Source organism: Maylandia zebra, linkage group LG22 (genome assembly GCF_041146795.1).
Source record: "Maylandia zebra isolate NMK-2024a linkage group LG22, Mzebra_GT3a, whole genome shotgun sequence".
NCBI lineage: Eukaryota > Metazoa > Chordata > Actinopteri > Cichliformes > Cichlidae > Maylandia > Maylandia zebra.
Window position 1 is genome coordinate 16,073,615 of NC_135187.1, and position 26,159 is coordinate 16,099,773.

Sequence of the window (26,159 nt, forward strand, 5' to 3'; positions counted from 1 at the left end):
TAGTCCAAATAGGTGAGCGGAAATATGTTTTACACTATCTTAGAAAGTCCCTATTTTGTTGAAAATTGTAACCACCCACAAAGATCAGTGGTATATCGTGGCCTGATCTCGTCTTCTGTCTCATCTTCTGTCCCTTCCACCGCCCTGGCATCACACCTGCACACAGGCTTTTGCTTAACTCACATCTCACCAGACAGTGCTCATCCTCAAAATAACTCTAGACAACAAAAGCCACATGGGACAGCAGATTTGTTAGCTTTCACACCATTTTACCTTATACCAAGGCAATGATGGAAGGGCTGACCCTGCTGAATAAATCATACCTCAGTTTTCTTCATTTCTTCAGTAACCTATATTTACGATCTTAAAATATGACTTACCGGTATAGTGCAGCTTTGCCTCACGCTTCCTTATAAATGCTTACAGCAGTTTTACAGGACCTTAGTCTGATAATTTCTGCTGTCATTTAAAGTTTAAACCTTGGTTCTGGTTGAAGTTGTTGCTCTAGTGAGGAGACAGTAAAACTGCTCATCTCTGGACTCATAGTAATATCTAATACTTGCGTATATTATGGACAAGTTGGGATAATAAAAATTTCTCCTTTAATATCTTCCATTTAAAGTAACAGAATGCAGTGTTGTGTAGTGAATTTAGTGGTAACAAGCCAGCGTTTAGGATGTTTTTGGATCAGATAGATAATTATAACGACATTATCAAAATTTATCACCAGGAAATAGCTAAACAAATGTATGCTGACTCTGCAGTCACAGCATTCAAGTGCTGTTTTCCTTTTTTTGGAACAGTAGTGATTAAATTATCTTAGGCTGATTATGTCCCCACAGCGCTGTATTATATAAAGAGGTTCTGCCTCCTGAAGTGGCTGCATAAAAGCAGAGTACCACGCGTCTGTATATTTCTCCATGTACCTCTCCTCTTTACCGCTTCATCATCTCTTTCTTTCTGATTCCCTTAACGCAGCAAGAGTCCCCTCTGTTCTCATCTTTTCTCCATCAGTCCCATTTGTTTACTGTTCTCTCAAATCTTGTCTTTGTCTTTACTTTTATGTGTGTCCCTCCGTCTCATTCTTGTTGTTCTCTTTTTCTCTCTCTTTATCTCTACTCCATCGCCCCCCCCTCCTTCCCCTGACTGACAGTGTTATAAATTGATTTTCAGCCCGGTGTGTTCCTTCTGTCTCTCTCTAGGCATTTCCCTTATTTAGCCTCTACCACTCCAGGGTATAGTCTAGACCGCAGGCCGACTGTCAGTCAGTGGCAGTGTGGAGCAGTCTAATTCTTGGCTGACAAGCATTCCTGACAGCAGGAACCAATGGGACGTTTCAAACATGCTTACTCTCTTTGGCTATGTCTCTCTCTGTTGCAATTTTTTTTCTTTGCTCTCTCTCATTTTCCTCACATTTTCCCTTCCTGTGCACTCCACTCTTCATTCTGTCATCGTTTTTTTTTCTCAGTTTATCTACCTTTCTGCCACCGCTCCTTAATTTTCTTCATCTTTCTTTCACTCAATCATCCCAAACCACCACAAGACAATTACAGATACAATCATTTTCCAGAGCCATGCACAGCTCATTTAAATTAACTAACGTTGGACTCATGCACACGTGTGCACACCAATACATGCATTATATTTTGTCCTCTGGTGCTTTGAGTGCAGTTGTGATCTGAATACTCACTGAATGATTGGTATGTCTGCAAGGATTTTTTATTTTTTTTGGTCAGTTTGCTCCATTGGGAAATCCATTCTTTAATCATAAATGAGTGTGTGTGAGATTAGACGAAGTATCCCTTTAAGCGAATCTGGTACCACAGAGGTCCTGAGAGACATGAAGGGAGAAAGAGAGAGAAAGAGATCAATAAGAAGGAGAAGGAGAGACAGACAGAGCATGGCATAGAGGTGGAAAGGAATTTAAACTTTAAAAAAAAATTCTTCAGGGATGGATTTGTGTAATTTCACTGCACTGCTCAGGATATGGCTAATATTTTATTTTACAGTATGTGTGCACACCCACACAGATATGTCTCATATGGAGACATTGCTGCCACCCCCTAGCAGGAAATGGGGACGCCCAGAAACCTTAAGGGGGTAGTGCAGATTGCATTCAAATGAAAAATAGGATAATTTCACATTTTCTTCATTTAGCAGTCAGAACCATGTGGAAATAGCTATAGTGATCATAGGGTTCCCTTTGCAAAATGACAAGCCTAGTAATTGATTTCACCCCTTCAGAATCATCAAGCTTATTTCAGAACGTGTAAAGTCAAATTATCTTACTGAATGGCAATGGCAGATTTTTATTAATTTATATATTCAGTTTGACTAATATCATTTCCCTAGCTTCATGATGATGCTTTTCTCACTGACTTTAAAGGCTCAAGGATTCTTTCAGCCTGCACTAGTTTTCCGGACCAGGGCGTGTGTGGGCGTTGCTACTGATACTCTTGAGAAAATAAAGTGCGAAGCAGAAGTCTATTTTGCAAGCTCAAAGACGCCATAGTCAAGTGTACAATCATTTGAGGCATTATTTTTCAATTTTGAATGTCTTAGCGACTGCACAAATTTACTCTTCCATCACAAATCATTGCTCAGTGGTACATGGTCCAGCCTATTATGAACCTAGAAGTTTTCCACACCACAGATTAATCTTGCAACAACATAAGAGTGTCAACAAAGCTTTTGAGCCTAAAAAACTGAAACAGAATTTCTGCCCAATGTAATTTGGGAAATATCTTTAACATCAGAGGGTGCATGCACGCAAACAATCGTATTCACATTCACTGGCTATTCAGAACAATTTTATTTTTGAAAAGAAATAGAGCACTTTGCTCTCAGACTACTGGCTCAGACTTAAAATCTTTGGTAAAGCGTATAGTTATGGCTGGATCACTTTACCCTAAACACTGCCTTGGTTATGTTGAATAGGACTAGGCTGCTGGGGGCTTTGCAAACAGTTTGCATTTAATCATTAGTTAAATGATTAACCCCCCAGGAGAAATGTTCTCCTGGAGGTTTCTTCCTATTAAATGGGAGTTTTTCTTTTCCCCACTGTCGCCAAATACTTTCTCACATGGGGTCGTCTGAGTTTTGGGGTCTCTGTGCTATTGTGGGGCTGAGTTGAATTGAACAGAACTGAATTGAATTAGACTTCTCAAAATATTTGCTGATATGTTATTTAAAGTCCAAAATTTACACTATATCTTTAATTAGCTGTCCATAAAACTGGACTTCTCTCACAATGGTGTGACAAGTGCTGGGGTAAGTCACTTGTTAATCTCACATTTCCTTTTTTTCCTGGAGTGTTATCTTAGACATTCAAGATGAGATATTGCTTTGAGAAAAGAGATCAAGCTTATATTGTAGACCAGGGTTCATTAAATCCACTCAATTCACGAAGCAGATTTTCTTCTTTGTCTTTAAGCTTTCTTTATCCAGGGAAGGTTTTGCTGAGCACGCATGCTCTTTTCCAGCTAAACCCTGTTCCTCATTAGCACCAGCGCAGATACTCACACCTGGGAGCTACCCAGTCCAGCCACAAATCTTTTACTGTTTGCCAATTAGCATCTCGTTTTAAGTCTTCAGGGGGATATGTGTTCCTTTAAATGAATTCCTACTCAAAATCCCTTTAAGAATTAAATATACCTGGCCTGTATTTGACTATAAGCAAAGTTTGCATGTGCTAAATTGTTTGTGGAGGGCAGTGTCACTCCACAGACATGGTTATATTGGATATAATGACTTTGCACAACAAATAGGTCCAGTTATGACACACTTTCAAGGCAAAAAATACACTTCATCTTCACAGTGTTTGCCAAAATCTGACTCAATTCGGTGTGTCTCGCTACTTCTTTTAACCTCCTCTGCTATGGGTCAAAATCAGCCTAATCGGGTGCCAGTTTCGCTCACTGGGTTAAGTAGGCGACCCATACGCCGCAAGGCCACTGCAGAGGCCCGGGTTTCATTCTGCCCCGAGCCATTTCCTTCGTGTCATTCCCCCTGCTCTCTTTCCCTCCTTTCCTGTCTGCTTCACCGACTTATCCAGCAATAAGTCTGCTATAAACAAAAACAAACTTGGCCTGATCTAGCTATGGGAGTACATAAACCCAATATAGTTACTAAAACCAAACAGACAATTAGTCAGATGAGCATAAATGCTACTTCAGGATGTCATTATAGATAATGTGTGTGGTTAACTAGCAAGGTTAGGGTTTGAGAGGACGCTTCATGTGTGCTGTGTGTGAGGGGAGTAGGGGGCAAGAGGGGAGTAAGCTAAGAATTGTGAACAAAGTAAATGGAATAACGTGTAAAAGGTTTAAATGGCAAGCATATTCAATAAGCTGTGTGAATGATGCATGGATTTGTGTGTATATTCCTCGGAATTGCCCCGTGCATGTGAAGCTATGTGTTTACGTGTGTGTTCATGTATGCTTGTCTGTCTGTGACTCTATGCCTGCATCTGCGTGTGTGCATGTGTGTAGAGGGGCTGTCAGTTTCGGTCTGGTAGTCACCATAATTAGAAGTCTCTCTTTTACCCCTGTCTCCTGCTTGCTTTTCCCTTTCTCTCGCTCTCTCTCCTCCGCTGAGTCTAGCCTTCTTTTCCTTTTACTTCTCCCTTTTCTCTGTTTCGATATTTTCAATTCTTTCTCTACCTCTTTCCTCCTCCTACACTCTCTCGCACCCTCTGAGTGATGAGTTTTAAATCATCCTTTCATTCTTGCGCAGTGATGAATGAGGGGGAAATCTGTCCTTTTCTCTTTGTTTATTCAGCTCTCCATCTCTGTCCCTCTGTCTCTTTTTCGCTTTTTATTCACCCCACCTTGTGTCCTCGGTTTTCTGTATAATGAAGTTGCCTAATCTTGGCAAAGATACCCTTAGATTTGTAAGTACACACAGAATTGTAAGTCATATTTGCATATTGTGATGACTTCACATTTAATGTTCAATTTTGTTTAGAAACAAAAGCAAAATAAGCTACACCAAGCAAATAAGTCTAAAAAACAGACAAATCCAAATTCAAGTACTATCCAAAAGTCATTTGAATCAGTTATCACTTGATTAGACTCAAAGAAATCAAAGACATTTGCTCTTTGTATTTGTGTTCATATCTTTTCCCTTTATGAATTGTGGTTTCTGTTAAACTCTCCTTGAAACATTTCATTGTATGATGGTTAAGAACCACATGGGCCTTCTAGTTTTGAACTGGGAAAATGGCAGATAAGTATCTTGTTTTCTTGCTGTACCTTGCAAAATCTTCTTCTTTATTGTTGTTGTTTTCTTCCCTTTTCTTCTTCACTCCTTTGACCTCATTAAAAATATGTAGACAGGGTGACCAGCGGCATGTTAGGTTTGTAGGTATGCGTGTTTGTGCACAGGTATCCCCTCATATGGCTTAGCTTGTCCCTCCCGGTTGCCCAACATCTCATCTCTGATTGGTTGTGAAGGGATAGAGATACCAGCCCTTAATTGGAGCCAAGGCTGCCATTGGTGATTACATCTGTCACTGTGATAGCCTTGGAATAGTCTGGGTAAATGAGGGTTGGACAAACACCACACACAAGCAGACATCAGCACACACAGATGCACGCGCGCACACACACACACGCACAGACAGACACACATCATTTTGGTTGGGATGCTGTCTTGGATAATTGGTTCGAAAAGCATCCAGCGGGATCGTCCCTGCTGTCCCCATGGCCCTGGCTGCCATGGTAAATAACAAGGCTCATAAACATGAAAGTCAGGGGGATGATCATCCTGATTTGAGCTTTGCACTCAGATGAGATTGATGAAAGCCTAGAAGTTTAAAGGACTTTGAACATCCAATAATAGCATTTTTCAGCAAAACACTTTCATTTATAGCTAAAACAGCACAGCAAAGCCAAACAACTGTGGCATTAAAGGCTCTTGAAAACTATTTTAAGGCTTTTTTTCTCTTTATTCTGTTCATTTGAATGTTTGCTGATTGTACATGGTTAAAAAACAAGACTAACAACACCTTTATAGGTTAATGGGAAAATTATTTAAAACAGGCATAAATGTTTAGCAATTTGTAATATTTTTTCTTGGCAAGAAGACATGCATTTATAACAGCAAGCGTCTTTGCTGTAGTGTCCTTCAACAGAATAATGTTAAATCCTTACCAGGTACAATGGTTTCTCCTCTGTGAGCTTACTCTGCAATCTCACCTCCCTGTGAAGTACAAGAAGTGAACAGTTTCTCCTTCGGGGATCGATAGAGCATTGCAAGCAGTAGCCTGGACCGACTTCAGTCCTGGACACTCCAAGGTTTTCATCTAGCACCTGTAGTGTATTTGATATAAAAGGATCATTAAGATCAAAGGGAGAAGATAATGATACTGATGTGAACTGTAAAGTCCAAGGAGATCAATTACATTTACATTTTATAATTTAGGCATTTAGCAGGTGCTGTAACCCGGAGAGATTTAAAATAAGTACAGCAGCAGGATTAGCTTCACTTCTAATTTATCAGTACATGAACCTTATAAAAGAAAGTGCAAAGGATCACTGTTGCTGTATTAAACCTTTCTTTCAACTTATTGCCATATCATTAGAAAATGTCTGCAGGAATTACACTTCTCGTAGTTTTACTGTTTTAGTAGAATACCACAAGCAGTGCTTCTTAGCAACAACGCGTCATCCTTTATGACTACTTAACTCGAAACCTGAACTTTAATAACTTCTAACAGAGTTCTGAATGACTGACCATAGTTTAAGTCTAATACTGCACTAATATCATTCACAATTGCTTGATTATCCAGTGCTTTACTTACAGGGAAAAAAGCATTGGGAAGCAAGAAAAGCATATTTACTGTTGTCACAAAAAATATAGATTTTTTGTTGTAGTTGATGTTAGAAGTTAGTTTTGCACCTGTCCCTCTAGACCCATATTTTGCACCAATATTTTGTGCTGTAGTTGATTTAGATGTCAGGTTTGCACCCCTCCACCCCCCTAAACCCACTTTCTTTGTCTCCTCCTGCTACCAGCCTGCCACCACATAAACAAAGTCATTTAAAGAGCCTATAGGAGCTCATTAAGATCAAGTAGTATTTATCTTCTCCATCCCTGAAGAATTCATTAACTGTTTTTGATGTTGTATGGTGCGAGCAAGAGCGTAATCGGCGTCGTTTTTCATTTTCAGTTGTTGTAGATGGATGTCTCAACAAAACAAAGCAAATGGTTATTCTGTACAGCTATAAATTGCCGAGTCATGTTCAAAGGCACTGCCGCTGACTGACACACCCCTTTGCTTGTTGTGCATTTTAACATGTCAGTAATTGATTAGCAGCAAACAAAGGAATTGCCAGCTTTTGATCTTGCAGATGCCCATAGGATGAATCCAGGAGAATGCACCGGTCTCTCATTGATTTCACCTTTTAAGTGAGCTGGAAAGGTTGCTCAGTGGCAAAAGAGTTTCCAGTCACTCGGGGGACCCGAGTTCAAGCACCCCATGCTGAATGTGAATACCACTTCCTGGGGTGCTGTTCTGAAGTCCTGCCCCTGCCCCATGCCCTCACTGTGAAGGAGTGCATCACAAACTATAGATAAGCAGCACTACCCTAGAAGAAGTTCTGGGAAGTACTTACTTCTATGATCTTCATATATTTCTATTAATACGTAATCATAGATCAGCATCAAAGACCAGGATATATCAAAACGAAGCTGACCTACTTAATATCACTCATGCTGACTCGTTGCTTCTTGGTTCATTCATTAAAAGCAATGTTTTGTATATTTTTTTTTCTTTTGACTTTTTAGTGGTCTTACATAAAATAATAATGAATAATTGACTGTCACTTCTAATGGTTGTGTTTAAAAAAGGCAGTAATAAGTACTTGTTAGTGTGCGTATGTGTGGTTTTGTGTACAGTTTGAATGTGCTATGCAGTTACTACTCTGTCATAATGACAACTGAACCAGCTTTAATACACTGGCAGTTACACACTGATGCTGTTGCAACTGCACGTGCTGAGGAAGACTCATGGCTGCACTTACAATAAATAGTTGTGCGACAGTTACGAAATCCTTTTGTCACAATGGGCAGACATACGGAGGTGAAACTTCTAGCATCATCACTCTTTCACGTTTTAAAATATTGAATAATGAACATTAAACATTTTGAGAGTTCAATTATCTTGATTTATTATAATGTCTTAAGGTCACAACTTCAGTTTGGCACCTTTATGTTTTCTTCCTCTAACTTAAGATGTGCTCAAATCTCTTTTCTCTTTCAGGTTTTATCTACACATGCGGGGGTACACTGAAAGGTCGAAATGGCAGTATAGAATCTCCTGGCTTTCCCTATGGCTACCCAAATGGAGCAAACTGCACCTGGGTCATTGTTGGAGAGGAAGGAAGTAGAATCCAGCTCATCTTCTTGTCATTTGCCATAGAAGAAGAGTATGACTTCCTGTCGTTGTACGACGGACATCCCCACCCTGCTAACTTCAGGACCAGGTAGGGCAGTTTTTATGTGTTATTCTTTTCAATTTTTCTTTTTTCATTTTCTTTTTTTTAAAGCAAGCGTTCATTTTGTCAAAGGAGAGAAATATGAAAACATTTAAAGCTTCAAACTGTTCTCATCCTATAATCTCATTAAAAATGAAGCATTGAATAAACTAAAAAATGCAGAGATCCGTCTCACATTTTGAGTTTTAATATCAATACAAATTGCTTAAGTAAAAGAAAACGTCCTTCTAACAGATACTGACACTACGGATGTTGCCCGAATTCTTTTAAGCAATGTTCACATGGTGTTAAATGACCTTTGATAGCAACAGGGTGATCCACATTTGGTTTGCGGCAGCAATCACTGCCACTGCGGCTTCCTTTAGTTATTGAATTAGTTTATTGAGCTCTTCTTGCAAGAAACACAATACCCTGAAAGAATCTTGTTTTAGATAAGCTATTAAACTCTACTTGTATGATTTTATCAGTCAATCAGTGGAGCTTAATAGCATCTGTCTGTGACTCTATTCACATTCAACATGTTCCTTTAACCCTGAAATGAATTTTGTTTTGTTATTTTATTAACTGTGAAATGTGAGAACACTGTTTAAATGTTTAAATGTCACTGCACACTGTACAAAGTGTTTAGGATGTTGGTTCACAAAAAGTAACTCAATTATATAAATGCAAATTAATTTTTTTTGTGGTTCATTCACACAAAATCATCCCTTAAAGATGGACTTATTGTTATAAGCCAGCTAATCAATAACATCTCACGTCCGAATCTGGTGAGTGAAAATAATCAAAGTAATAAAAGACAACAAACATTGCAACCAATTTAGTATTGGAAGAAAGACATTGTTTATAGAGCATAGCTGTTATTAACTGTTTTGTTTGATGCTTCACTAAGTTTTCTATGTCTTGGTCACATCAGTTATTCAAATTAAATAAACAAGCAAAAATAGAAACCAACTGTGACTCAGAAAGTGAATTTTATTTTATTTTTTTGTGTGGATTTGGTCATCCATGTGGGACGACTTTTTTTTTTTTCAGTGAAGACTATCCAAGCTAAAGCAAGGTAAGCAACCACACGAAAGAAAATTCCCAATATTTTGTTCTTTCTTTGTGTTTTTTTCTTCACTTTGTAATGGATTTGAAGTTGGCTAAGCTTGGTTTCTAAAAGGCTTATAGTGAAGTCTGATCAAACCACACAGCCCCACAGTCCCAACAAAGCAGTTTCTAGTTTTCGTTCAAATCAGATAATCCGCATATCATATAATATAAGGTCTGATGTCACAACCTTGTTTTGCATATCTCATCGGACAAATTATGAACAGAAGCTTCCACTGTTGATGGAAAGATTACTTTAATTACATCAGGCACGTGTGAGGCAACTACCAACAATATAGTGCCAGGAGAGAAAATCTGGTTTGGTTCAGTTGAGGAAAAAGGATTTGGGTCATGTAGAAATGAAATGAGTCGCCTTGATACTTGTCATGGGGAATGAACTGTTTTCATTAGCTTCAACAGGCATAATTTCTAATCAGCGAGCTGCACTAATCAACCTTTCTCGGACGTGGCGTTTAGGGCCCAAATTGCCATACAGAGTTAATTAAACAAGAGAGGAAAAGAATGGAAAACAGAAGAGAATACAAAAGGAAATAAGGTGACTAGGTGATTTTTGCCAGGTTATATAAAATTCTTGTTTCCACAAAGACAAAGAGACTTTCTCCCGACTCCAGTCTAAAGAAACTGGAGCTGGGAGAAAGTCAGAGATGCCCTCTGTGCTCTTATTGGCTGATTAGGATTCTTTGCTTATCTAAGATAACAGAAGATAATGTGTTGTGTGAATGCATTCATGTCCATAGGTTTGTCTGTGCTTGTCTGTGTGTGTATGTGTGTGCCTGTGGGGAAGATTTATGGCATGCATAATTCCAGTCGCCTTGCTACGTAAGCCAAATCTGTGGCTTATTCTCCTGCAGTCTCTTTTTCACTCTTTCATTACTTAAAACAGACATAGACACATAGCAACAAATTGTAATTTCATTGTCAACATAATACAAATTTAAGTGATTAAATACACTGGAGAAGACTGCACGATACGCTGCAAGTCATTTGTTCCCACTCACACACATGCAAATATTTGACCTTGCTCAGTAAAAACATATTTTATGGGGTGGCGCAGTGGTGCAGTAGTTATCACTGTCTCCTCACAGTAAGGTCCTCCAGCTGACTGAGGCCTTTCTGTGTGGCGGTCTCTCCTGGTGCTCTGGCTTCCGTCCATAGACATGCTTGTTAAGTTAATTGGTGATTCTAAATTGGCTGTGAGTGTGAAAGGTTGTCTGTCTCTCTGCGTTAGCCCTGTAATAGACAGCCAACCAGTAAAGGGTGTTTCCTGCCTCTCACCCTGTGACACAGTTTAGGCTCCTGCGACCCTAAATTGGATAGAAAAATATTCGATGAGCTTAGAAAAAGACACATTTCTCTATTCCTTCTTTTTGTTTTGGTTTTTTTCATATTTTTTCCAAATCCTTTACAATTTGAGAACTGGAAAAAAAAGTAAAATGCCCTGCACTGCATCTCAGCTATATAGGTATGGTGTCACAATCGATACATAAAAAATAAGAAGAATTTGTGTTATTGAAAATACGAATATTAAAATATTCAACTTTTTAATAGTTTTTAGCCTAAAAGCAGTTATTTGGGGTTTCATGGTTCAAGCTTGACCGTTGCTGTAAAAGTAATCTTTTTTTTTAAAAAATGCATTAAAACTGTCACCGTTCTTTTTTTCTTTTTCAGTTAAAAAGCCTTAAATTCTTGGGTTTCTTTGTGGTAAAGTTGAAATGACATTTTTACATTTTTGTCACCACCTGTCTCACCTTGACTAGTATCTGAAAGTAAAAGCATTTTTTTAACAGTAAATATCTGTTCTTTTTAAATAACTATTATTATTGACAACATCAAAGGTGATGCTGTCTATCAACTGGAAATTAAATCTATTTGTGAATTTCTTCTACAATCACATTAATCAAGGTATAAAAACATTTTTCCCACTGCAAGTTGCCATCAGTGAGTAAAGGTCACCTTCCCTGATTTCTGCATGATAAAAAAAAGCCCCAGTGCAACTTTGAAATAACAGTTCCTCTCTGCCCCAGTCGATTATTTATTGACTCTAGCTGGAAGTTAAAATTATTGACTGTGATAAACTGGGTTTTGAACTTTGGGATGGTCTCACCTGCCTGTTCTCTTCTTGATCTTGGTGCAACAAATAGATATGATGAATGGAGTTCATATAAGCCAGGAAACATCTGGGGATCACACACTGTGACTAGCACATTCAAGACATTTTTATGCAATTAGTAACTGGCTCAAATCAGGCTTTCAGGCTGGAATTTCTGCATAACTTATTTTTTTTAAAAAATACTCTAATTCACAAATGATCCACAGTGTCTTGACAAAGTGAAGTAGTGTTATTGCAAATCAAAACCATTTAGGAAACACAGCAACTCAGCCATAAAGTTACAGACCATGTAAATTTACAGAGTGGGGTCGCTGAGTGCTGAGGTGTAGGTGTCACTGTACTTTCGTCCATATAGTCTTTTTCTGGTAGAGAAACAGACGTTTTCTAATACACTATGAATCATGTTATTTCTCTGAAAAAAAGGTGTGAGGGTTTTTTTGTTTGTTTTCTTTTTTGTTTTTTACATGACTACCTACAACTTCATGGGCAGTCAGTGGAAACAGTACTTTAACATGTTTCTCAGTTTTAGTTGGTCTGTGTTTTGATTTATTTCAAGGAATGCTGCATGAACAACAGTACTCCAATTATTCATGCAACATGCAGTTCATGCCAAATACCCTTGGTTTTCAGACTTTCTAGGCCAGATAATCAAATAAACCAAAGTCAAAAATCTGCTTTACTTAATGCAACTAAGAGCAGTGGGTCATCATCAAGAGCAACATGGGTCATGCTCAACATTCCTTCCAAATGCTTCCCTTTGAATCTGCTCAGCTGAACAATACATTTAAAGCACTGGACAGTGCAGTGCACAGACAGGGTAGTGGCCACCCATGGTGCATGTTGTTAACATCTCTGTCATTGAGGACGTGGGTTAGCACAATATTTGTATACCAGTTTTCCCACTGTGCATAGCTTTGGATACTGGGTCACAAGTTTCTGTGACTGAATTTTTTATTTTTTTTTATTTTTTTTTATTTTTTGAATTGAAACCATGGTAAGGTATCAGGTGGCACATAAACTGTTGGAGTAGAAGACGTGACTGGGACTTCAGAGACTTTACCAGCTGTCTGAAAATTAATCATGTGTGAGCGCCAAGAGAGCATCTGAGAGTTTTTGGCCATGCATGGATAGATGGATAAAATACAAGTATTAAATGATGGAAGACACAGTAAGGGGTTTCCGTCACCAGACTTTCAGGATTCAATTGCGAAATTACCAGATTTAGGATTTGATCGCTGTGGTGTGACTACATGGTTCTTACAGTTACTCAGATTCAATGTAAACGTTTACATTATACATGAATTCTTCTGTGATTCATTTTTAAATTGTTTGATTTTTCCCCCTCTTCGTGTTATCCTTTCTTCATCCGAATGTCCAGTCAAAACTGTTGATGTGTGTATATTTTATCTGTAGGATCCTGGCAGATGACTTAGTGGCTTTCATTCAACTCGCTTGGACTTTTGTGCTGGTTCAGATACCATGGTAGCTTTACATGTGCAAAATGCAGATACAATTGTGTTTTCCATCAAGTAAGTGCACAGTCATGTTCACAAAATGAAAAAAAGAAATGTGGGGTTGTAGCAGGTCACTGCATGAATATTTGATCAGTGCAATCTGTCAGTCTGTCCATTTCATCCTGTGGCTAGATTTGTTGTGTGCAAGCAAATCTGTTTTCAAGCCATTTACTCAAGTAAACTAGGTTTGTGCAGATGCATTTCAACAATAAAAGCCACAAGAGGAAACCTAAACATAGTATTTGTGATATCAAAGGAGCTTGCAAAGAAAAGCGTCTGGACTTCTTTAAGTTGCTTGAAGATGTTTCACCTCTCATCCGAGAAGCTTCTTCAGTTCTAAGGTCAAATGGTGGAGAGTCCCAGATATAAACCTAGTGGGAGTGACCCCCCACAGAGGGACAAAAGGACCCCCTGATGATCCTCTAATCGCCTGAGCCAAGGTGTGAAATTGGGTGTGGGACCCAATCAGCCAGAGTTTCGGGTGTGTTCATTGTGAAACCTGGCCCCACCTTATCATGCGAATTCCTGAGGTCAGATGGCCCAGGATGTGAGTGGGCGTTAAGGCGTCTGGGAAGGGAACTCAAAACTGGATTATAGATGGCAGACAGTTGGTGTCGTAAACCCCCGCCTCTGTTCAAAGATGGTCGCTCACAGTGGACATAGATGGCTTCTTTCACTCCTCTTTCAAACCATCTGTCCTCTCTGTCCAAAATGTGAACATTGGCATCCTCGAAAGAGTGTCCTTTATCCTTAAGATGCAGATGGACTGCTGAGTCTTGTCCTGTGGAGGTGGCTCTTCTGTGTTGTGCCATGCGCTTGTGAAGTGGCTGTTTGGTCTCTCCAATGTAGAGGTCTGAGCATTCCTCGCTGCACTGTACAGCATACACCACGTTGTTAAGTTTGTGTTTTGGCGCTTTGTCTTTCGGGTGAACCAGTTTCTGGTTCAGCGACCATCTTTGAACAGAGGCGGGGGTTTACGACACCAACTCTCTGCCATCTATAATTCAGTTTTGAGATCCCTTCCCAGACGCCTTAACGCCCACTCACATCCTGGGCCATCTGACCTCAGGAATTCGCATGATAAGGTGGGGCCAGGTTTCACAATGAACACACCCGAAACTGATTGGGTCCCACACCCAATTTCACACCTTGGCTCAGGCGATTAGAGGATCATCAGGGGGTCCTTTTGTCCCTCTGTGGGGGGTCACTCCCACTAGGTTTATATCTGGGACTCTCCACCATTTGACCTTAGAACTGAAGAAGCTTCTCGGATGAGAGGTGAAACATCTTCAAGCAACTTAAAGAAGTCCAGACGCTTTTCTTTGCAAGCTCCTTTGACTACGATGACCTGGATGACTGAGAACCTTCACAGACTATTTGTGATATCAGACAGATTCAGTGGCAGACTATCAGCAACAGCTTGAAAATATTAATAGTCTTTATGGAGCTTGAATCTATAACATTTCTGATCAAAGTCACGCATGCGTTACCATTATTACTTATTACACTGGATTTCAAATTTCTAAAAACACTTGGAAAAATGTTTCACATTTTTAATTTTTAATTGAAAACTTTCATTTTGAATTTAGTAAATGTGTAATTTTTTTTGTAATTTTTCCTCTGGTGGTAATTAATGACCTTGTAACCCAGGTTACTGACTGTCTTGCTCTGAAATAAAAAAAACGGGAAGGAGGTTGTGTAATGAGTGTCATTCGTTTTATTATTGATGCCACATTTTCACTCATTTTCAGTCCAGACCTTGGATTTACTGCTGACCATTTTTAGGATTGTTTGTTTGTTTGTTAAGCCATTTAACACTGACCTATGAATCACTCAAGCATAAAAAACCCCTTTAGCTCAAGGAATGAACCAGTGTTATATCTACACTCAACACACCACAGTAGCTTCATTTTTCAGCCAGACAATGATCCCACACACATGCCAAATGCAGTAAAACTATACCTGAGTAGAAAAGCACTAAATAGAACACTAACAGGCCTTAACATTATTAAAGCAATGTGGGATCATCTTGACAGAGAACAGAACAAAAGGGAGCCAACATCCAAAGAAGAGCTTTAAATGTCCTTCAAAAAACCTGGTGAATTATTCCTGAGATTTAAAGAAAATGCAAGAAAGCTTGCCTAAAAGAGTGCAGGCTGTGTTGAAAAATAATTGAATTTTAAGCTACTTAAAACTACAGAAACTCTGTTTTTTCCTTATATTCCTATATTTCCTTAATCTCTGACTCACTTCCACAGTGTGTCTTTGTCCTGTCTTCCTCCCCTCACCCAGATGGACACTCCTCCTTGAGCCTAGTTCTGCTGGAGGTTTCTTCCTGTTAAAATGAAGTTTTTCCTTCCCACTGTTGCCTTTTTTTGCTCATGTTAGTGTACCTTGGCACATACAAATGCAGACATGCAGCAAATTAACTAGTAGCAGTGCTGTAGTCCGAATACAGAGCACAAAAAAAATGTTTTTATTATGATGGTCATCTGATCACGTAACTCCCAAATATATTTGATCTCATTTCTTGAGCAAGAACTGATCTTGACATTACAAAATATATTCATAAATCTGTGATGTAATGTGACGTATGCTTGGAGCCACATTACTGTGACACACACACATTCAGAGAAAAAAAACATTGCTGAATGTCACGAGAGGAAAAGCTTGGATGTGTCTGTTAACTCTATTTTTACCCCTTTTAGGTTGCGATATACTGGCTACTTTATTCCCTGCTTCCTATTTGTACTCTGACCCAGTTTGTATCTTCAATCCTTTACAGCACCAATTTTACACCTGGCTAACTCACACCCACCCACTCCTTAAACACACAAGACACATCCACGGAAACTGAGAGACACATGGTCGCTGCCACAAAGTAAACGTACACAGGCAACGTAAATACACAGCCATACAGCAAGACATGCACCTGCTGCACACAGGCGCAGAAGGCAAACAAACACAAAGGCCATGGGAAACAGCAATGTGTGATTGGTGTGAAAAGAAACAAATACGGCCTTTGATGTCGGGACAATATTCCTGAGCAAAACCGAGTTCACATTTTTGGGGGAAGACAGCGAGAAGTGTATATGTAGATGCACAGGTATGTGTGTGTGTGCTTTAGCGTGTGAGTGAGTGAGAGGTTTTGTGTGAGTGTGAACTGAGGTGTGTTTATCCCTGAGGTAGTGGTATTTCATCTCTTCCTGCATCAGTTCTGCCCTGTAGGGGGTAAGAGGCGCGTGTGTGTGTGTGTGTGTGTGTGTGTGTGTGTGTGTGTGTGTGTGTGTGTGTGTGTGTGTGTGTGTGTGTGTGTGTGTGTGTGTGTGTGTGTGTGTGTGTGTGTGTGTGTGTGTGTGTGTGTGTTAGAAGATCCAAATAGCTTTGCTCAGGTTAAAAAGACAGGAAGGAACAGAAAAGGAAGTCGTTTTCTTAGCATGTCTTTTTTTGCCAAGGTTGTTCTCCCTGCATGCCCTTGTGTATGCCACTTTTTGTTGCTTGACAATTTGAATTGGTTCATTGTTGCCAGCCTGCTGTTTGACAGAGATTGTTGAGGATTTAAACATGAAAAACTAACTTAAACAAGAACACAGCAGGACCTCTGTATGGTCACTACAGGAGGCTGTAGTGGCAAACATGCAATACTAAAGTGATTTTGTGCAGAAGAAATTCTTCTGTATTCTTCTAAATGAACACATAGGAATAATAGCCACAGTCTCAACAGCGAGTCTCTTTAGACAAACCAAAACCTGCAACAAAACAAATAAACCTTCTCAGGAGAACTGTTCCAACTTTTACTGCAGTAAACAACATTTTGGCACTGTGGGTGTCCATCAGGTAGCCAATTTGGGGTAAACGATCACTGCAAGAAAACTTGAGCAAAACTGTTGTGAGGCCTTGCTTTGATTTGTGCATAATTGCTGGGCCTTGCACAATGTGCAGGAAGACACTTTTTGATGTGAGTGCGTTTGTGCTTCATCGAGGTATCCTTTCATTGAAAGTTACACAGATTTCAGAAATCAGAAACATTTCTGTTTGAAGCAATTACATCACTGCATGTTTACATCTGTGTCTCTTACTTTTTTTGTTAATTTCTCTCATTTATTTTTGCAAAGTATGATTCAAAAAGTTTTTTTTATAGTTTTACATGACAAAAGTTACTGTTATACAAAGGAAACTCAGGGAAAGAAGGGTGTCCCAAGTCCATTAAAATACACATTAAGCTAGAATTTACCTCAACAATCAGTATGTTTTTACTTAAAATTGATATAATTCCAAGCATTTCTCATTTTTACTTCATATCAGTGACTGTCTGTGTCTCTGAACTCCTCTCTTGATATACCTTCACTTTTATCTTTTCTCATTCTCACAATCTGTCTCTGTCTTAAGCCTGCCTTTTATTGAATAGATGTAATTCACTACTTCATCTCTCTTTTACTTAATATCTGTTTCTAAACTGTCCTCTGTGTCTCTCTCTTTTCACAATTCGACTCCACCACTCCCCACCTAATCTGTTTCTCTCTCAATTCTTCCAATAAATGTCATTAATTCGGCACTGATAACCAGCTCTGTTCTTTCAGCTCAGTCTGGCACATATTATAATTAGAATCATTACAGTAACGTTAACAGTGCAATACAATATTCAGGAGTCAAATCCCCTGGTGATTGAGCTCTCTTGAGGCTTTGGAGCTCCTGTTCTTTGTGTCATCCTGTGGACACTGTAGTCTGTTGAGATTATGTCTGTGTGCGTTTATTACACCTGGGGTTGGTGTTAATTGATTCCTCCCCGTCCTTTTCTGAATGGTGTGTTCGGTCTTATGAGAGAAAATAGGTGCGGTTTCATCAGTCATGTGCAATAAAATCTCCATTACAATAACTACATTTAAATACTAACAAGGCTACCTGCCAGTGCTTGATGAGGGCAATACTTCAGAAACTGCCAGATCAGTGACCTGTGTGCTTATTTACATCTGGTTCTTTTATTGTAGAGCTTATTAAAATTATAATTAATTTAAAACATTAACAAAAACATATCCACCACAACTCTTACCAGAGCCTTTAAATCTTAACATCATAAAAGGGTGACCGAACAAATAGAAACGTGGATTGATGATTGAAATAACTGATAGAATAATGTAAGTGAGAAATGTGTGTCTATTGCATACTTTGTGTACTGAACTTTACATTTCTATAGCCTGATGTCAGGTTGCCTTTTCTTGACAGTTTGATCAGTTACGTGAAAGAAGAACAATTAGAACTTGCAGCCATAAAAAGTCATAGGAGTCTTTAAATACAATCAGCACTGTAAAAACATGTTTGCCTGACAATGCAAATGTGAGTGTTTCAATACTCAGAGCAATGCAAATGTGTTTACTTGGAAGTCTTTTTTTGGAAGCTTTCTCAGCAGTGGCAACATAATAAACGCATTTGTGCAGTATGGGTTTATTGTATGTCTAAATTTTACAGTTTTGGCTTATTTTTCCTCGTTTTTTCAGCTGCTCCCTTTTACACAAGGGGTGGTCACAGTAGACGGATCCACATGTGTGATTTGTCAGATTTTTAAGTCGGATACTCAGCCACTTAAATCTTAAATCTTGTGTCTTAGACCATGGATTTTATGCATGTTAGGCAAATGTGGTAACCACTATACTTTAGAGCGACAGACTTTTTGTCATTATTGCGTTAGTTTATTCCATCCATGAGACTGACACTGCCCACGGACAACTCAAACTCAAAATAGATTTTTATTCTGTGTGCTAAACCTGTTGAGCTGTTCAAGGTCCTGGTGAAACCCATTTTGCCTTGGTCATGGTTCAGTCCTCTTAACTTTGTTTGATTTGGATGGCAAACCGATGAGACCCGAGGCTATGAAACAAGTCAGCCTGTCTGATAATATTGACTGTTTTGTGAGCTTGAGTGCTTGGTCACACATGTGCGTGCACGCCTTTTCTGTTTATGTGCTCGAGTCTTACTCATGTTTTGGGACTTAGATGTTGGGATGTGTCTTTACTATGGAGAAGGGACGGGGAGTATCATATAGTATCTCATATGGTAAATCAGTTTAGCCTGATAAGGAAGGTACAGTAGTACGTATGGTTAAGGTTAGATTTCCAGGAAATAGATGGAAGTCAGTGTAATGGCTTCAGAAAACATGACTGTTTTGTCTGTGCGTGCGTGCGTGCGTGTGTGTGTGTGTGTGTGTGTGCATGAAGTTCCAGTAATCCCAGTGGCTAAACTGGTAATCCCCTCAAGCTGCCCATTAGCCCCTTGACACAGACATATACAGACACACACGCCCACAGACACACACAGACAGACTCTACCTCCAGGGCAGTCACCCAGGTGTCAGACAGACTATTCCTCAGGGAGGGATCACTATGATCAGCCACAGAGCTGGCCCACTGCCCCTGGAGAAGGAATGGAGACAGTGACTGGCAATACATACAGATTAAAGAGAGGGAGACAAAAGGCGAGCAAAAGATGAAGAGAGAGACAGAAAAGGGGATGTCAGAGGGAAATCAGATTTAGATGATTGGCAAAGGGAACAAGCAAAGACAAAGAATTAAAAGGAAAAGTTATTTTTCTGTGTGTTTCTGCTTACTGGACTGGCCTCTGCATCAAATGCTATCTTATCTAGAGATTTTGAAGCTTTGAAATACTCCCCCCTCCGCTATCAGGACAAGAACACCAGATTTCTGTTATGGCTGGATTTTTTTTTGTCTTGTGTAGAGCATTTCTTTTCCATTTCTGTGTTTGCCCTGATGTTGTTTCTATCTCTGAAATGACATCAGATGATCTCTACAGCAACATTTCCTTTGAGTTAGTATCCTCAAACTGGTGGTTCACCTACGCCACAAATGGACTTTTTGAAAAGCATAATGCCTTTGTGGAAACACTGTCTTTGCTCTATCAATTCCTCCCACAGGAGCTTGTGATAATCAGTGTGTGGACACTCATGGCCCTTGGAATCTGTAAAAAGAAACAAACAAAAAAAAACAACTCACAGTTTTACCTGTGTGCTTGTCATTGATAAAGCAAGACAACTTGTGCATTTCGGGAAACTTTTTTATAGGTATGCGACATATGGTGAGAAAACACTGCCTTGATGGAATCCCATAAGACACCCACCATCTCTTTGGAGTTCAGCACTGAGCCATGTGGGCAGGAAGAAGCATGTTTTTCTCATTAAAGCTCTACTATTATGAGTCATTCAGTTTGAACGCTGAACATATCACTAGTCCACGCTGATGTGGGACGACAGAAGAATTGTTCCCTTTAGTATGTCACATAACAGAAACAGTAGGACACAGGAACTAAGACTCAGAAAGCAGGGATGCTGTTTCTGTTTGCACTCCTGTCTCCAACATCATTTCTAGGCAAAATCTTAGAAGTGGTGTTCTCACTTGGCTCAGCATTGCCTAATTTGAATTTCCTCTGTGTTTAGTTAGGGCTTCTGTGTCTGTAGTATTTCCTCTTTTCCTTCTTTTAACATACACTAATAAGCCAAAACGTTTTGACCGTCTGCCTAATATTTTCCTCCTTGTGTCATAAAAATAGCTCCTACTTGATAATTTGTGGTCACCAAGATACTAGCAGTTCCAATAAAATGAAATATGGATTTTCTAAATTGTTTTTCTGTCTGTTACTTCTTTTTAAGGAATTTTAGTATAAAGGTTCTTTTCTTTATTTTGGATTCTTCAGTCTAAATCCAGTTACATAAACCCATTTCACTACAGCATGGGTTGAATAGTACAACCTATAAAACAGTGCTTGGCCCCTAACAGCTTTCCTCTAGAGTAGAGTTATAGTGTTTGTGTGTAGACAGTGATTGAGATTTTCTTTATTTAGTCATCCTTAGTCGTCCTGCAACTGGTCTAGTCCAGACACTCAGCTTCAATTGGGGTTTGGTGAAATTACTGAAGACAAAGATGTTTAAACTTCTGTTGCAATCGTTCCATTGAGTTGAGATCTGTGGAATTTGGAGGCCAAGCCACCGTTTTAAATATTTTGTCAGTTCCGCAGTTTCCTTCTACTGAGGACACTGTGGGCAGTGTGGTAGGACACATTGTTCTGTTGAAAGAGGCCATGCTGTGATGCTTAGTGAATGTCACTTGAATGCTTAGACTTTGAGTTAGCACTGTTGCTAGGTGCACCCATCACCGCTGACTAGATTGCACCATTACACTTGACACTGCAGGGGTAGTTGGGGTGCTCTGAGCCAATCATCTGGCCATGATCATTAGACTCACATTGATTTCAAGATCTCGCATGCACTACATTTTGAGACAATCATCATAATTCACTGTATAACTACAGTCAGTGGTCTTAATGTTTTGGATCATTAATTTTCATAGCAGGTTCAGAAGATGAACAAAAAGGCCTAAAAAAAACAAGTTGGCAGTCAGTGAATTAAAAAAGCTGTGAACTACTAAAGAAATAACAGAAAAAGCTGCACAGTGCTGACAGGAAAACGACTAAGTTGGAAAACACTAAACAAACCAAATGCACAGGAACAAAGTGGAAAAATAAAAGCTCAAACAACGACATGCGCCACACACACACACACACACACACACACACACACACACACACACACACACACACACACACACACAAAGTATAGATGGACTAAATAAAGGCAACAACAAGGGCATGAAAAAGGGAAGAGTAAGAGTAAGAAAGTGCAAAAACAAAATCTCCATAAATATCTAACCTTCAAAATCAGGAAGTAACTACAATACTATAACTATAAAAACAACTCACTAAGTCAACGAGGGACACAGAAATAAAGAGCACGCAGGTAAAACTCTAGTACAAAGTATACTGGAAATTAAGAATTATAACAGAGACCATGAATCCACATAAATACCATAACCATACTCACATCGCTTTATATCTCTGCTTTTGGTATACCATGTTTCAGTTCTAAGGTAAATAAGGGTAAATAGCTAAGATTTATTGATCATCAGGGTGACTTCTTCTCTAACATCAGAAATGTTTGCAGTTTTGATGTTGGTCTGGGGTATTTGGCTGTGTGTTGACAAAATGACATGGAGGAGAGACATAAAGCAGTGATCACAGACAGACAGCAGCTGCTGCTGCCCATCAATCTGAGAAGGCTTAGAAAATTCCTGGCAAATTCACAGCAAGATCAGAGATGCCGTGCTCACAGAAAATGAAAGTAATGCAAGAGCTACGACTCAGATTCTATAGGTTTTGTTTAGCATATTAAATTTTAAATTTCATGACATTACAGTTAGATAAACACTGAAAAAGTATGGCTTGTTTGGAAGGAATTAGAGGGCAAAGCTTCTTCTCTCTAAAAAAAAAAAAACAAGATAGCTACATGGCCTAGGTTTGCAAAGTTGCTTCTGAACAACAATTATGTCCTAATACCTAAAACCTAAGAATTTAAAGAGGTGTTACTTTATTTTCACAATGACTGTATTTTCTGTGTTACAGGAGCAGACTTCTAAGGACCAAATCATTCTTGTGCTACAATAATGAATAAATAGTTATGGTACATTATTCCACCTACTTATACATTGTTTTTTGCACAGGGCTACGTAGCCACTTGAGAGTTTCTATGCTAATAAAAGACCCAAGCGAAGTAAGTAATTTCACTTATAAAGCATTCAGTTGGAAATTAACTTATTAAGCTCTTAGGTGAAATTTGACTTTATCGCTCCTATGATTGGTGCAAATGAGCTAAATACCATAAAGTTAATTACATTGTGCCATAGAAGCCAAACATTTGTTTGGAAAATAGGAATCCAATTATGTTGCAGCAGACACACACTGTATATCAGCTGTCCATGACAGCATCACGTTACCTCAGTCTCAGTGTTTGCTGAAAGGTAAACAGTAGTTTTTTTCTCATTTTCTATCCTTGCCATTGTTTCCTTCTGTCATTTCCTTTGATCTTTATGATGTGACATAATAATCAATAGTGAACTCAAGCAAAAGCAAAACACATACAAAGGAAAATCAATCATCTTTTTTTTTTCCCAAAGAGATTCATTACTTCTTTCCTTGGGGTGTCTAAGTGTCTCAGACTGACCATTTCATAAATGTGGTGATTTTTCTATACATCAATAAGCAGACATTGTCCATGGTTGCCTGGTCCCTAAAGCTACATGTACAGTATCTTTTTAATTTGATTTAACAGAATACTTGTGAAACTGCACCACCTGGGTACACTTTCCTTTTAATTTGAAGTTATCAGTGTTTCATCCGTTATTCTTTGTCAGCAAAAACCCATATGAGCATTTTTTTTGCCAGGCCTGCTTCCTTTTTTGCTTCACTCATGTATGGCACCGACATGTACAGTTAATTTATCTGTTTGATCCTGGAGTAAAACACAAATGGATAACGTAACATTGCATTTGCAAGGGAATTGCGAAATTAACATATATTAAAATATTAATATATTAATATTAACATTAACATATATAAAACTCAAAGGAATTGGAAAACATAGATATTAATAATTGCTGACCTCCCCATGGCCATTCATTCTACACAAAAATAATTAAGTAGTTAACAAAGAAATGACATAAAAGCTATTCTCTCTTTTATTATCTGTCATAGAAACAGTTAAAGAAAAAAAATCTGGGCAATGAGCTACAAGAAATTCTATAATTTTATACATTTATTTCTTAGAATTTGTTCCCAGAGAGTCACGGTTATTCTTTGAGCATCTCTCTCACTCTTTGGTTGTCCTTCATTTGTTACGGCAGCAATTCTTTATCATACAGAAAAACTAATATATAATGTTGAAATTGCACTTGTCTTGTTTTATATTATATCTCAGATATTAAATGTGTGTTTAAATTTCTTTACTCTGACAGAAAGGGGAGTTTCACTGGTTCTGCTCACATAAGATCAAAATGGGCTATAAAGCCCCTTTCGCCACAGCCTTTTAGGGTTTTCCATTTGGTAATAGTACCTGGTACTGGATACTTTTTTAGTACCTACTTGCCCGGGGTTCCAAGGGATAGAAGCAGGTACTAAAATGTGATGTCATCAGACTGCAGGCCACCAATTGGCTGGTCAATAGAGTCACTCAATGAGTCATGGGAGCCTCTCATTCACGAAAATCTAAACCACCGTTTTTGTTTCCCGAATCGGGCCAAAAGCCACAGATCGAACAGCTGGTGTATTGTTGCTTTGATGTCCACCTTTGCTGTATAGCGTTCCTGTTGCATATTAATTATGTCATGGGACGCGCAGATGCATTGCTATGATGACAAGCACGCATACAAGGTAGTACTGGGTTGTAATGAAAAACCAGTCGATCCGAGTTGAGCTATGGCGATCCGTGGCGAGTCGATCTGAGTAGGTACTAATGGAAAAGTGGCTTATGTGGCTTACAATGCAAAATGAATTTGACATTTCCAGTCAACACTATATGCACTGAAACCAGTTTGACATTTCATTTAGTTGTTTGGGTAACTGCTTGTATGCATACATGGACATGCAGTAGGACATGTTTAAAGCTTACAAGTAATGTTCTGGTAATAATTTCAATCTCCACCCCAGAGAGGGGATTGCAGAATAGATCAGAGACGGGCAGATATAAGGATACATAAACGCCCAGACACTGAAAGGCTGAGAACAATGCTTTTCTGTCTGCTCTGCTGCGCTCTCCATTATCCTTCAGACAGAAATACAAGAATTCAATTAAAAGACCATGTACTGACCTTAACACACACACACACGTGAACACACACAGTGTTGATGTATCAATTAATCACTGTCTGTCACCTGACTTATTATAGACTATGTATCCTCACTAGGCCATGAGAATTTTATATATATCTACAACGTTTGTGTGTGCGCATGCATGTCCATGTGTGTAAGATGTCCTTCCACTCTATAATGACCATTGTTATTCCCAACCCTTAAAATTATGTTTGTGCCAACAGGCCCTTTAATAGGATGTGTGTGTGTGTGTGTGTGTGTGTGTGTGTGTGTGTGTGTGTGTGTGTGTGTGTGTGTGTGTGTGTGTGTGTGTGTGTGTGTGTGTGTGTTTGATTCATTAGTATGCAGTGCTGTTCTGTACTTGCCTCATGTTATTAGGCATTGAAATGAAATGACTGAGTATGGCCTGAGTCCTGGGGCTCAAACTAACACAAAAAGCTAAACATTAAACTGACACAATCAGAGACACACAAACACATTCACACCGTCAACCCTGAAGACATATGCTCTCGATGTCTATTTCAATTTCCATCGAAGGCTAAAGTCATTTTATTGTGGATTCTTAAAATTGCTATTTTGACTGAAGAACGCTATTTATTTTCACACTGCTGTGAATTAAAGTCACAGACTCTGGTTGGCCCATTGCTATTGATGTCATGGTCTGCACAGGACCTGAAGACTTTCACTGGCTTTGCGCCAGATACCTATTCCACTTTTGTTAGGATAAATTAAATAAACAGTCTCATTTATTTAGCATGCTACACTGAATGCAAATGCTTTTATTCACATTTTATGTTTAATAGATTATACCCATGCCCACATATATGCTGTAAATCTTAATGAATTTATTCAGCCCTGTAACAGCAATATTTGTACTTGTCCAAAACTCTACCAAAACTAATGAGACTATGCGGTTTAGAGCAGCCAAGGGGGATTTTTATGGACAGAAGTTACATTTTCTGATTCACAATCCTTTCGAAAAAGAAAGTGCATTTGGATATTAAAACTAACTGATGAGCCATCTGTCACAAGTAGGTGGGAGCTGAGCAAGAAGTTGAGCCAAGTTGTTGATATGCAGTGTTGGGAAGGTTACTTTTAAAATGTATTCCATTACAGAATACATGCCCCAAAATGTATTCTGTAACCTATTCCGTTACGTTACTCAATGACAGTAACGTATTCTGAATACTTTGGATTACTTAATATATTGTGGCGAGTTCAGAC

The 26,159-nt window shown here is 38.9% G+C and overlaps 1 protein-coding gene across 5 annotated transcripts in view; it reads left to right on the forward strand.

The window, feature by feature from the left end:
- The window catches only part of csmd3b (CUB and Sushi multiple domains 3b), a 424,286-nt gene that overhangs the window by 89,171 nt on the left and 308,956 nt on the right, over positions 1–26,159 (forward strand). For all 5 annotated transcript variants that reach the window (XM_076878974.1, XM_076878975.1, XM_076878976.1 and 2 more), the window contains exon 2: positions 8,264–8,486. In XM_076878974.1, the coding sequence (XP_076735089.1) occupies positions 8,264–8,486 (223 nt within the window). The remainder of the gene's footprint in view (positions 1–8,263; positions 8,487–26,159) is intronic.